At 41.0% G+C, this 14,244-nt stretch overlaps 1 protein-coding gene across 1 annotated transcript in view; it reads left to right on the forward strand.

Annotated features, from left to right (window-relative positions):
- LOC111153449 (F-box and leucine rich repeat protein 7) overlaps positions 1–14,244 on the forward strand; it is a 380,271-nt gene that overhangs the window by 88,008 nt on the left and 278,019 nt on the right. Inside the window, exon 2 of the mRNA XM_022512472.1 lies at positions 6,157–6,246. Coding sequence (XP_022368180.1) covers positions 6,157–6,246 — 90 coding nt within the window. The remainder of the gene's footprint in view (positions 1–6,156; positions 6,247–14,244) is intronic.

Genomic DNA, 14,244 nt, shown 5'->3' on the forward strand with positions numbered 1-14,244 from the left:
CGATCCCAGGACGCTGGGATCGAGTCCCACATCGGGCTCCCTGCTCATCAGGGAGCCTGCTTCTCCCTCTGCCTCTGCCTGCCATTCTGTCTGCCTGTGCTTGCTCTCTCTCTCTCTCTCTGACAAATAAATAAATAAAATCTTTAAAAAAAAAAAAAAAGGAATGAGGTACTGATCTGAAGGGACCTTGAAAAAGTGAAATAAGCATCTGTATGGCTCAGTGGGTTAAGCATCTGCCTTCAGCTCAGGTCATGATCTCCAGGTCCTGGGATCGAGCCCCGGATCACGCTCTCTGCTCCACGGGGAGTCTGCTGCTTCCTCTCCCTCTGTCCCTCCCCACTGCTTGTTCGTTCTCTCTCTCTCTCTCTCTTTCTCAAATAAGTAAATAAAATCCTAAAGAAAGAGAAAAAGTTAAATAAGCCAGACACAAAAAGACAACTATTGTCTTATTCCACTTAGGGGCTGTATCTAGAATAGGCTAATTCACAGGAACAGAGAGCAGACCAGAAGTTACCAGTGGCTGGAGGAGAAAGGGGTGGCGAGTTATTGCTTAACGGATACAGGATTTCTGTGTCAGGTAATGAAAAATTTTGGAAATAGGAGTGATGGTTGCACAACATTGTGAATATAAATAATCCCACTCCATTGTACACTGAAAACCAGTCAAATGTTCTGGCAAATTTATGTTATACGTATTTTAAATATAATTAAAAAGCACCACCACTCTGAATCCGGTCTTGGGTTTGGGTGGGGATTGCATCTCTCAGCAATAAGGCAAATGCTGAAATGAGTCGTTGGCTTTTCTTAGGCTGAACCTGAACCTGTAAGAATGGCAGCTGCTTAGCGGAAGGGACCAGTGCACGGTCGCCTGGGCACGAAGCAGGTGCTCACTTAGCTATCTTATTTTCCAGCACTGCCCCGGACTTTCAGTGCATTACAGATGTGTGTATCCTGCTCAGTGGTCCTGAGATCACTTGCTAGGCACTTTGAGAAACTGGCGTAAGGACAACACCAGTTAGGGCATTAAATGGCTTGAAATAAAAAGAGCATCGGGGCTGAGGGTTCCCCTTCTGTTTCCTTTCCTTTTTTCCTCTCAACCTTTTCATCTCCTGTTCCGGTCTTCTCTAGGGGAGACGCAAACACAAAAGGCACCATCTACTGATTTTTGCTCACAACAAAAGAAAGCAGAGTGTTTAGGATTTGATCCCTCATTTCCCTCTGCTTCAGGGTCTCTGATTCTGGAGAATTCCTTTGCTAAATCCCCCTCTCCACTTTAGCCTGAAAGAGCTAATAGGCTTTCACAATATCAGTTTCTTTTCAAAACCCAGTGTGCACCTGGTTTGGGGATTAAGCCAGATCATGCTTTGAGATAACTAATATTATTCTTTATGTAGAGACACTTGAACTGTGGATCAAAGAAGGTAAGAAATTATCTCAAGATAACAATCAGGAAGATAACAGTGAATTCAACACACAAATATGACCCACCACTCCCGTGATCTAATTCTAAGATATTGAAAAAAATTCTCTTTCATTTGATTAAACCAGGCTGTCATGGTGTGCCAACAGCGGCTTGAAAACAAGGTACGGCAAGGAACCGGAAATGTAACGGGCTGAGGCCCCCACTCGGCCCACGTGCTTGTTTGTGGATTTCATATCAAAAGTCTATGGCTGAAACCCACAGGAATGAATTCAATGCATATAATCTGGAAGTTATATAAGGGATCAATTTTGCAAGTAATTTCTTGAACTCTTAAGAATGTTGAAGATCATAGGACCCATTGGTTCATTTCTTGTCATGTATTGATCATTTCTATTTCACCCTTTACCTTCCTCACATTATCAATAAATCACAATGGAATGTCTGAGTGTTTTGTTTTAAATACCTGCATTTACAAAATCAGCCTGGGCACTGGGAAGGAGAAGAGAGAAGAAACTTAGTTTTGCAGGTTTAAAATGAAGAGACAAGGGGTGACTGGATGGCTCAGTGGGTTAAAGCCTCTGCCTTCGGCTCAGGTCATGATCCCAGAGTCCTGGGATCAAGCCCCACATCAGGCTCTCTGCTCAGCGGGGAGCCTGCTTCCTCCTCTCTCTCTGCCTGCCTCTCTGCCTACTTGTGATCTCTGTCTGTCAAATAAATAAATCTTTAAAAAAAAATAAAATGAAGAGACAAGGGGCGACTGGATGGCTCAGCTATGGCTTGGGTCATGACTGCCTGGCCGTGAGATGGAGCCACACACAGCACTCCACGTTGGCTCATGGTTTGTGGTGACTTTGTAGAACACAACTACCATGAGTAACGAGAGTGGACAGTATTTCTCTATTACCTTGCTTTCCTTAATTAATTTGTTAGATACTCAGTGTTTTGCTATCAAAAGCCATGTTCTCAAAGGGACAAAAATTGATTCTTAAATGGGTGGGGGGGGGAGGTGAGAACTCCTTTTTATGTAAAAACCAGAGATCTACACAGAGCTTGTAACAGACAGTATATTGGCTAAATTACAATTTCTCTTGGACGATAATTAAGAAAAAAGTCCAGAAAGTTTCCTTGGGGGGGAAGGCAGTAATGGAAAAGTGATTGCAGAACATAGCCACAGGGCACATGGACTATGTGGTGAACAGTTAAAGTATTTACTAGACTACATGGCACAGCATACACAGCTGTTATTATAAATATCATTGATTTTACATATATATATATAAAAATATATATATATGTATATATATATATATATTTTTTTTAATCTTCTTCCCTTTCTTCATGGACCAGCATTTCTTAAATTGGAGTTTGTGGTCCCCTGAGGGGGTCTGCATTCTGTTTTTAGACCTGTCTGAGTATTTCCTCTGGAATTTGTTTCACTTTGTGCTTTCGTTTTGATGACAATCATAAAAACAATAAATCATTATATACTGGTTCCCCTTTCTTCATGAGTCCTGCCACAAGATTTCATTGTCCACGTTTACATCTGTCTTTTAAGGCAAGAATTCTACTTTGATGCTTATGGGCCAATAAGGAATAAAAGGGGGGAGCAGACTTAAAGATCGTGAGTGAAACAGTCAGACTGAGTGAAGGCCCAGTGGTGTGTCATCGTGTTCTGGGAGGAAGGACTCCTGAGTTTGAATGGAGGAAAATGGTGGGCAGGCCAAGCCCTCACTGTGGGGGGGTGGTAGTATGGGTATGCCCAAACCAAGGGAATATTGGCTTTAGCAGCAAGTTCTATATTTACATTTTGTAAGGCAATTTAATCTCTCTGCAAAATAACATCATCTGCCACATTAAATTAATGCTGTTAATTTGAATTTTATGGAATTTCTTGTTTTTGTGTTTAATTCGTTACTTTGTTTTGGTCTTATTGTTGAATCAGAGTTAAAGCATATGGAGTTTATTTTTAGGTTTCCATTTGTGCATCACTAAATAATGGTATACTGAAAATAATTTAAGTCTCCATTAGTGGTGAACAGCAATGCTTTTTGCCGTATTAAAGGGAGTATTGGCATTACTTAGGTTTGAGGAGTACTGTGATGGACTCATAGAATCATAGACAATTTGAGCCACTGGGAATCACTCAGTCCAACCTTCTCTCCTGCCACATGTGGACACTGAGCCTCCTGGAGAAGAAGGGAGTGTCCAAGGTCAAAAACAAGGAAGCAGCAGACTGAGGTTAGAGACCACACTGACATACTTCTAACTACATACCTGGTCTAATATGTCCACCCTGTCCGAAGGTGAACCACGGCAGATGGATGACAACCACGGCCAGGCCACAGAATGGGCTAGCACAAACCAATGAAGAGTTGCTGCGTCATCTTGGCTAACTCTCAGGGAGGAGGATGTGCAATGGGAAGGGACAACAGAAATAACAGCCTTGTCTCAGAGCCAGAAGTCACTGTGAGCCATGGACAGTGGTAAAGGGAGATAATGGCCTTTGAGATTCCTGCTCAGGTGGTATCACCCATGACCTTGGTGTGTTCCGTTATTCCCAACATTGACAAACAAATCCCAGAAGCTCTTCAAGCGAAGCTCATCTGTGCTTTTCAGCTCTGTATTTTGACGTAGGCTCACTCCCCCAAACTGGGGTGTGTGCCACTACACAGGGAACACTACTGGGAATGTGTTTCTCAGCCACACGTAAGAGTCCCGATCATACCATGTGAAGCAATAAGAACTCATTTGTGATAGAATTGAGTGATCATTATATTAGTTTTCTCTTGTCACATGACAAGGACCACAAACTTAACAATAGCTTATTGCAAGATACATTTATTTTTTATTTTTTATTTTTTTAAAAGATTTTATTTATTTATTTATTTATTTATTTATTTATTTATTTGATAGCGATCACAAGTAGGCAGAGAGGCAGGCAGAGAGAGAGAGGGGGAAGCAGGCTCCCTGCCTAGCAGAGAACACGATGCGGGGCTCGATCCCAAGATCCTGGGATCACGACCTGAGTCCAAGGCAGAGGCTTTAACTCACTGAGCCACCCAGGCACCTCAACAAGGTACATTTACTACCTTGCAGTTTTCAGGGTCAGAATTCTGGGCCTGGATCAGCTGGCAGTTTTGTTCTGGTCTCACAGAGTTGTTGTGATCAAGACACTGGCCAGGGCCAGCTCTCATCTGAGACTTCGGTGAGTCCTCTTCCACGCTCACTGGGCTGTTGGCCAAATTCATTTCCTCCCAGCAGCAGAACTCAAAGTGGCTTGCTTCTTCAGATCCAGTCACCAGGGTCTCTTCTCTAGATTCTTGGAGAGAGCTCACCTATTTAGGCCAGGCCCACCCAGGGTAACCTCCCTTTTAATGAAAGTCACCTCATTAGGAAATTAATTGCTTTTGCCAAACCCCTTCACCCTTGCCATATTCTCTTGCTTACAGGCAAGTTACAGGTTCTGCCTACACTTGAAGGAAGAGATTATCAAGGACATGGGCATCAGCTTAGACTGTTGAAGTGGCTACAAAAAAAAATACCACAGACTAGTGGCATATAACAACAGAAATCTAATTCTTACAGTTCTGGAGACTGAAAATTCCAAGAGCAAGGTGTCTGGGGAGAGCTTGCTTCTTGGTCTATGGGTGGCTGTCTTTTTCGTATGTGTTTACATGATGGAAGGGACCAGGGAGCTCTCAGAGGCCTCTTCTGTTAGAGCACTAATCCCATTTGTGAAGTCTCCATCCTTATGCTTTAATCCCTTCCCAAAGGTTCTACCTCCTAAAACCATCCTCCTGGTGGTTAGGTTTTAAGATGAATTGAGGGGTTGGGGTGGGGGACATTGAATCTGCTCACTGCAGTCACTGACCCTTCCGTCACTAGGTAGTGAGTATGGTTCATATTTGCCATCTTCTGTATGACACTTTGAGAATGTTTAGTGACGTTAGTGTCTATCTTCATAGTAAAAGGAAGAAGAGTAGAAACTCAGCTCTCAGCTGAAGTAAGATTATTTACACCAGGGTTTTTCAACCTCGGCATGACTGATGTTTTGTGCTGGAGAATTCTTTCTTGTGGGAGCTGTTCTGTGTGTTGTAAGGTGTTTGGCAGAATCGCTGACCTCTACCTACTAGGTGCCAGTAGCATCCCTTCCCCAGTTGTGACAACTGAAAATGGCACCAGACTTTGCCAAATGTCCCCTTGAGGGAAAAACATCCTGCTTGATAACTACTGCATTAGATATGTAAGCATTTTTTGTTTGTTTGTTTTTTTAAAGGAGAACCTATTAAAACAGGGAATTTGGTTTTTAAGGTGATAAAACTGTTTGGAGCCAGCAGGTTCTTACTATTTGGATAATGCCTCATTCTTAGATGTGCTTTTGTCCTCTACTGGGAAATGGATAGTTTATAGTTGCAAATAAAAAATTAATACTGTAGATGAGTTTCCCACATGTCCTTTCTTATTCACACATATGCCAAAATGAGATTACGTTATCACATGTTTTATAATCTTGTCTGCGTTTATAGTCGAGCTGTACTGTAATAGGGCTTTGGTTCCGCTCATATGGGTCAGATATTTAATGCAAGAGGCAAGAAACCTAATAAACTCCCTTCTTGGTATTATGGCTCCTTTCTTGGAAACAAGCGATATGGCTCGGTATGGGACAGAGTGGATGGCATGGTCCATTTCTGAAGTTACAAAACTCAAAAGCTGCTCATTCCTGTTTTCTCTAGGCAAAGGCAGCTCAAGCATCTCATCCGACGTGAGTTCAAGTACAGATCACACGCCGACCCAAGCCCAGAAGAATGTGGCTACCAGTGAAGGTAGGCATCTGGTCTTCATTATCTCTCTCCCTGTGTTCACAGTGCAGGCTATTTTTGGAAGACAAATAAAATGTGAGTCTCAGTTCTGTTCTACTGAGTGGGAGAATATGAGATTCTTAAAAATGAGAAGGCAAAGAGTTTCCCGAGTTGCTTTTTTGTTGCTGTGTTGTTGCCGACTGATGAAGGAGTTTCGATAGCAGTCAAGTGTCTCAATTCTATGGCAAATGCTGTTATTTTGTGAAAATATAATAGGCTGATGTCTGGGGAGCCTTCATGATGTTATCTGTCTTGTTTCTCAGTGTGGAAAACATTTTGATTATAAAATTCCCATGTTGTAGTTGAAAGTTCCTGCAAGAACTTTCAAAATAGGCCCACTTGGAATTCAAGATATGGACAATGGGAGGGTCACAATCATGTGATTTGTAGATCTTGAATTAACCATTATGTGGAGGGGGAAAAGAGGTTTGTTTGATTATTTAAAGAATACGTGGAAAGTCCTGCCTCTCAGGGCAAAGACCGGCTCCATTGATGGTCTTGATACAGATTTTCACTCTATGTCATAACACTTGTTGGAATTAATTGCTCTGCATGGTGCAGAAGCATTTGTGTTATTACTTGTTTGCGTGTGGGGATCACTGTTTCTGTGGTAGTTATTTAGTGGAAAGCTGACTCAATGATGGAATTAGTTGTTTTTATTTTAATGTTAAACACAATTAAGTGAGTTCTTTTCTGAAGAAGAACTCCTTCTAAATTAATGGTTGAATGCAGATCTGGTGTAAGATGTCGATGCTGCTTATAATAGAAGATCCAAGGTGAGGTGGCCGTGTGTAGAGCCTGCTTTCTTCAAATGTGCAGGGTGTGCGGAGGTTCATGTCTACACTCTGTCTTGAGGCTCACTTTAAGCTGCTTGCAGTATTGGGAAGAGTAACCCCATGACCTGGGGTTGGTCTCAGTGTTTGGTTGTTCTTAATCTGCGTGACCGTGTGTGCGTGAATGATGGGGGTTGACCCCCCGTGTGGATGTTTTCTCTTTGGGTATTCTTAGACTTGATGTGTTTCAAACAGACTGATGTATGAAGAGCTTTTATAATGGGATTATATTCCCTGATGTTTAATGCCTTAGGGTTGTTTCACCAGCATTTTAAGGCAGACAGATCGGGTTGTTCTCCTCAGGGCTGCAAACCACCCGATAGAAATCCAGTTTGAATTTTCTGCCTGTTAATTCAATCAGACCACTAGGTCATTCTTGAAATGCAGTTAAGGTAACATGCAAGTCAGGTAAATTGACTCTAGACATTTGTTTTTGAGGATTCCATTCTTAGGAGCCCAAGTAGAAATCACTTCAACATAACGTGTTGACTTACAGTTCTCTCTAATCAGAAATCTTTGTTTTGTAAGATAATCACTTCTTTCTGCCATGATTTTAGTCACTCTTGTTATAGTCATAGTTTGGCTAATTGGAGTGGCTGTGAAAATCAGAAGTTAAAAGTTTGTGAGATAATATCTCTGTGTTTCCCTCTCCAGACTGAAATGTTCATATTATTGTTTTCTCTTTTTCAAAAACAGAGATTATGAAACTGTATGGGCTCTGTTGCAAGGGTTGGGGGAGGGGACTGCAGGACTTCATGCGTGAAAAATGTCTTCTTTTTATGCTTCAAGAAAAAAAAAACCCTCTATAGGGATTTCAAATTTTCATCTTATTCTGCCTTTTCCTTAGGAAAATTCTTTTGATGTAGGGCTCAGCCAATGTTTTATACATTTTTGTCACAATGCATTTCCTACCATTCTGAGGGTAAACTCAGGAGAGAAAAATGAGAAAATATGATGTTCATGTGAAACAGAAATTTTAGCAACTGGGCTAAATTAATAGGGAATGTTTCTTCCAGCTCTTAAATGGAAAAACCCCATCTCTATGGAAGATGCTATCCATTTTGTGTGTGTGTGTGTGTGTATCTGCAAAATTAAGGTTTTTTTTTTTTACTGTTTTATGTATGAATCCATTTTTCTACTGTTTTTTAATCAATAGAAGTAAAAAATATTTTTGAATAAATTAGGTGTGGGTGCTATCTCCATAAAATTGTATTTCAGGGATGTCTGCTGCAGAGCGATCTTGCTCTCAGGCTGGTTTTTCAAGATGGAACACCAGCCAGCGTTCATTTTCTCAATGCACAGGTGACAGAGTCCTGGTCTGCTTCTCAGGATTATGGTGTCCCATTCTCGGACCTCCACAAAGTGGGTTTATCCAATGTTATACGCGTTTGCTCCTACCAGAAAGCACCTACTAGTCATTGTGTGCCAAGAAACAGAAACCGGCCACCAATTTCTGGTGGAACCTATTAAAAAATGCTTCTCTGGTTCTCTTCCCACTGTTTCTAGAACCGTGTTTAACCTTGGTTGTTAAGAAAGTGTTGGGCGAGTAGTATAACTGGTTTTCCAGAAGTGGTTTCTCTACCATTTCTTTCTTCACTTCTTTGATCATCTTAAGAGAACTTTTCACCTCTGAAATTAACAATATCCTCTTCAAGAAACAGGCAGGATTCTCAGGTTAAAGGTCTAAGTGCTACTGATTTCTAAAAATGAGATATGTTGTGAAGGACAATATTTGGTTTTCCTGCAGCCTTTGCAAATCATGGCCATACCTATAATAGCTGAGTTGGAAGCCCTGGGGAGCAGAGTTGGATTTCTCTCTGGTGGGCTGGATGGGGAAGGTATTATATCAATTCCCAGCCTGGGTGGGAGGTATGTACGTGCATGCACCTTGTGCCTTTGTGTCCGGCCTCCACGCGACAGCCAATGGCAGAGTTATTGTGTCTTGCCAGGAAGCACTAAGGAACCTGTGCGGTGCAGGTGAGGAGGGGGGCGCCTGACCTGAGGACATGGGAGCTGAGGGGAGGGAAGGGCGCCCACATACCATGCACCAATCTGGGACTGATGGTGGGAATGGGAACTAACTGTGACAGACACCAGAGATCTGACTGGAGAGATGACCGTGTTCTAAAGTTGGATCGTGGTGAAAGTTTCACAACACAGAACATTTGCTAAAAGTCATTAAACTAGACCCATGAAATGATTGTCAGAATCTACTGCTTCTACCTGGCCTTCAGACTTGCATGTAAATCAGTACAAACTACTCTTGGAAAGTGCTACCTCCCACCTCTGGGGAGAAGTCTTGAACAGTGGTGAGAAGATCCCTTAGGAGCGTGGGTCTTGGCCATACAGAGAGCAGGGCTGCTGGCTGAAATCTTCTCTTGAGATGCTCAGGCCTCTGGGCCAGCACTGCCCTGAAAGTATCATAAGGAATCTCTGGACCAGGAGTGTTCACAGCCCCGCAAGTGGTGTCTGGTCAGAGTGGACTTCTCCTAGCACATACTCTCCTGGAAGGTTCTGGAAGACATAACAGATGATAGACAAGTTTCTCAAAACCTCTTTTTTTTTTTTTTTTTTTAAGTACAGCTTTTCCTGGAGAATCTCTAACCTCAGCTTGGATTTTAAGTTTTTAGCAACCAATCCTGATTGTTGGTTAAGGCCTTGGTCACATTTATTCATTCTAGTAAATGTAAGGACTCATGTCCTTACCGTCTTCCTGATGTTCCCACTCATCCACTTTGGGTCATGAGGCTGTTCTGCCAGGCATGGTGGGCATAGACGGTGGTACAGTTCATTTTTAATCCAACAGAGAATAGTATTTTTTTTTCCACCAAAATGGTAGGGTTGCATTCCGAAGTCTCATGCAAAATCTTTGTGCCTCTTAATTTTGTGAGTCTAAACCCACACCCCTTTTAAGGAATCGGCAGCCTGCAGCGATTTCTCCTTGATAAATGTTATAGGCTTTCTTTAAACCCCATTATATTTCTTGTGACAGTTTAAGTTCCTGGTTTCCTGACACTGTAGGGGGCTTGGGTTAAAGTGCAGAACGCTGGAAACATTCCATTTTCCCCAACAAAATCTGCATTCCAGCATCATAAGCCACAGCTTAATTCTTTCCAGTTGTGTTGCTATTCTTTCTGTTACACTTTTTTTCAGTCTTTCTCATCCATGGGGTGTTCTCCCTTGTACTAGGAGGAATAGCCTTTGACTTTCAGCTATGAAAGTCACGTCCAGCCCGTGGTTAGAATAGAGCACACAGCAGCCAGCCTGAAAGGACGGAAACAGAATCAGTTGGATTGGGTTGGATCATGGAGAAGCTTCCTGGAAATAGTAAGCTCAGCTGGGGCTTCTTTCTCAGAACAGGGTTATGAGGTTGTGGCTTTAATGGTGGCATCTCAACAACTCTGACTTCTCTTGAGCTGGGGGAAGGTGACACCGTTAGTTCAGAGACCAAATGTAATTGGCTGATGAACAGTCAGCTTCATCCAGCTGCTCCTTAAACCTCTTCAAGTTCAGATATTGAACTCACTGACAACACGATTTATAGGTGAGATGGCTTATAAATGTTGTTATCAAGCCAGCCAAATATGGAATCATAGGATTTTTTGGAGCTACAAAGGTCCTGGCAATTTTCTGATCGAATACACTCGTTTTACAAAGAAATCCCCGAGGCACAGAGAAATAAAGAGATTTGCTCAATATTACACACCTAATAAATGGTCGAGCAGGAGTTTGACCCAGTATTGTTTTGGTGAGAGATGGTCAAATCAGGAAGAAGCATGACCTTTAAAAAAATTATTTCCTTCTAAATGTGAAGCTCTTTAATTCTGCTTGGTCCACCTGCTAGCTGCTCATTTTGAGCTGGTTGACAGGAGGAGGGAGGCCGTCCAGAAGAGTTTGAGGAAGACTTGAGTTCAAATAGAGCAGTACTTCCGATGGGAGGAGAAGGTCTATTTCGAGTGGAAAAAGGATCTCAACCCACTTAGATAGGTTGGCTTCTCACCTGGAGATGGAAATACTACCTTTAAGTTGGCTCATGATTATAAAATAGCCTTTCAGTAAATTCACTGAATATTGTTTTGTGAAACTGCTTATTTAATTAACTCCCTGAAGGAAATTAATTTTACAAAATGATTCATTTGAGCCATGAGTGAGTTGAGTTGGTAAAAAAAAAAAAGAGTCCTTTCCATGGTACCTACAACCACTGCTTTATTTTCACAGTCACGGGTTAATACGTTTTCAGTGCCCCAATTAGACCAATTCTCAACGCAGTTATTTTGAAAACACCCAGGAATCGGGCTTTGCTTTATTCTCTTTGTCCTCCTTATATTATCTTTTTTCTACTTCTTGAGTATACTTCTCGAACAACATTCACATGAGTCACTCAGGAAGAGAAAGATGATGCTTTTAATTCAAGGTAGATTTCATTTCCCTAAACAAAAGCCTTTTTGACCATCCAACGAATTCAACACACATTTTGGGGGATACATGTTATTTCATGCTACTCCTGGTCTTTCATGAGAATTACTGCATTTAGCTGTTTTCATCGTCACATTGCTCTCGAGAAGGAGGTAAACATGTTTTCATTTGGTGGATGACAGTAAGGAAACCGGGAAAGCATCAGTGTGACCCAAAGTCATGGAAAATTAGTAAAAGGCAGAGATGGTTATAAGCACTGACTTCTGAGTAAGATTTTTTTTCTTAATGTTTGTTTTGAAGTTGTCCTATGCAACTATTAAGAATTTCATGCTAATCATTTTTATACATTTATTTGAAAATATATTTTGAAAGTCCTTATGAGAAGTACCTTTTCAAAATGCCAACCCATAATTGTGTCTCAATAGTCAGTATTATACATGGAAAGATGGTCTATGTATAGTCTAGAAATTTACTTTAAATTCTTATTGAAGGCAAACTTCAATATTCCAAGCTACCTTTTTACTGAACGGTTGAAGGGTTAATTTGCAGGTTATCATAATTGTGTCCTTAACATGCTATATCAGACAGACATAGGATTTGAACTTGATATTTAAATTTATCATGATACAGGATCTATAGTGCATGCAATATAAAAGTACTCACTAGTTACATTGCTCCTTGTTACTTTAAAACTTGTTATTCTTTAATTGGAAATGTACACAGGTGGAAGATATCAATCTTAGAGCATGTGCCTTGCAAGGCTGGAATTATGCCTTGAAGCAGACTATGACAGTCAAATGGAACTCAATCCATGACACAAGAGAAAACAGAGTAGAAGCATATAATATAGGAAGAGGAACAAAAAGTACAGAAGTGGGGAAAGTAAATGACGCAGAAAAAGGACCTTTAAAAATAGTGATAAGTTGACATCTATTCAAACTGGAAGGGTGGCTTTGGGAGACCTTATGGGAGGGAGAGATTCCAAAGTCAGTAAATTCCTTTTAGGAGGTTTTACTCTGTTTACGAAGAAGGTAATGACTGATTATTATAAAGATTTGTTTTTCCTTTAAAAATTAAATTTCAGGGCACCTGGGTGGCTCAGTGGGTTAAGCCTCTGCCTTTGGCTAAAGTCATGATCTCAGGGTCCTGGGATTGAGCCCGGCATCAGGCTCTCTGCATAGCAGGGAGCCTGCTCCCCCTGCCGCCGCCTGCCTCTCTGCCCACTTGTGATCTCTCTCTATCCAATAAATAAATAAAAATACTTTAAAAAATAAAAATAAAAAAATTAAATTTCAAACTTAAACTATTTCCGAAAATTTCAGGATTATTTAGGAAAACTTTACAAGGCTTTAGCTGTTGAAGCTTAGTGTGTTCTGGTAATTAAATTAACAAGTCAGTGCTTCATGGCCAAGTTTCTAACTACTGCCTAATTGTAAGTTAGGTGACTTTTGAAAAACTGCACTAATTACACTGGGTGATTTGAACGTATTATAGATTCAATGTACCCAATTTAATAAATAAGTCAAATTTGCATTTGAGAATTAGTTTAAGCAGTGGAAAACTCATCAGCTTGGTATCCACAAAATAGTTATGTAAGCCTAAAAATGTGTAATGAAACCCTAAATACCATCTCAGACTCAAGAACTAAGTTTAATTTCTTAAAGGAATCATCTTTCAAAATGAATCATCCAGAATGGCAAAAATGTCATTTAATAGTCTCAGAAGAAAATTAGGTTTCTGTATGTGAGTGTGTGTGTGTGTGTGTGTGTGTGTGTGTTTAAGGACATCTTAAAGTAATACTTAATTGAGAGCTCTGGTGTCTGTCAGTGTCTTTATGTAGAGTTAGGAGAGAAAACATTAGATTTTTAGCATTCTAATCCCATGTGTAAAACTATTTCGTGTTTCTCTCATCTCCAGTCTGTCATTTGCAAAAAAAAAATAAAACAAAAAACAAAACACTCAATAAATAATGGATAGGTTTCAGCCATAGATACCTAGATACAGCTAAGTGTATTTGCAGGGAAGGCTTGGATAATTTCTAGGATATCTTACCAGTAATCTCAGTAATTTAATTCAATGGAGGTTTAAATACATTTGTTTAGGCATTACGGAGAGACTACAAAATGTATGTCAGTCCCAAATTGGTAGCACAGAGAATGACCCATCAGATGTGTTTTTTCCTCCTTGAAGATTTTTCTAAACTAATTTTGGGTTAAATTTAATGGATTCTGGTGGGGCATCTACCCTGCAGCTCCTGAGTCCCCGTCATTCTCTGTTGCATCTTTCACAATATTGCCATTAGCTATTTGGCTCCTGATGGAACTTGGTATTATGGCGAGACCCACTGCTGTCAGAACCTTAGCAAGTACTGGGGGGAATGAACACTGAATCAGTTCAACAGTAATTCAGGGTGGTATAAGATTGTGTCTTGAGTGGTCTGAAGAGGGGCTGTAGTTGGAGAGGAAGGGAGAGAGGCATGGGGTGGAGCAATTGGGAAAAGGTGTCATGGCACCCTGGGACTTAGCTTCTCCTGTGTGGACAGAAGATGGAAGGGTGGAGAGGAAGGTACAACGTGGTGTGTAAGGCTGTGAGGAGCTTGGAAAAATCTGTCTGGGTTCACTTGGGGGAAAATGGAGGTTTCTAAAGAGACCCCTTCTTGACAATATTGAATACATTCCCAAAGTGCTTCGAAAATCTAGCCTTTCACTAAAAT

Source organism: Enhydra lutris, unplaced genomic scaffold (genome assembly GCF_002288905.1).
Source record: "Enhydra lutris kenyoni isolate GAN:26980312 unplaced genomic scaffold, ASM228890v2 scaffoldscaffold32, whole genome shotgun sequence".
Classification (NCBI taxonomy): Eukaryota; Metazoa; Chordata; class Mammalia; order Carnivora; family Mustelidae; genus Enhydra; species Enhydra lutris.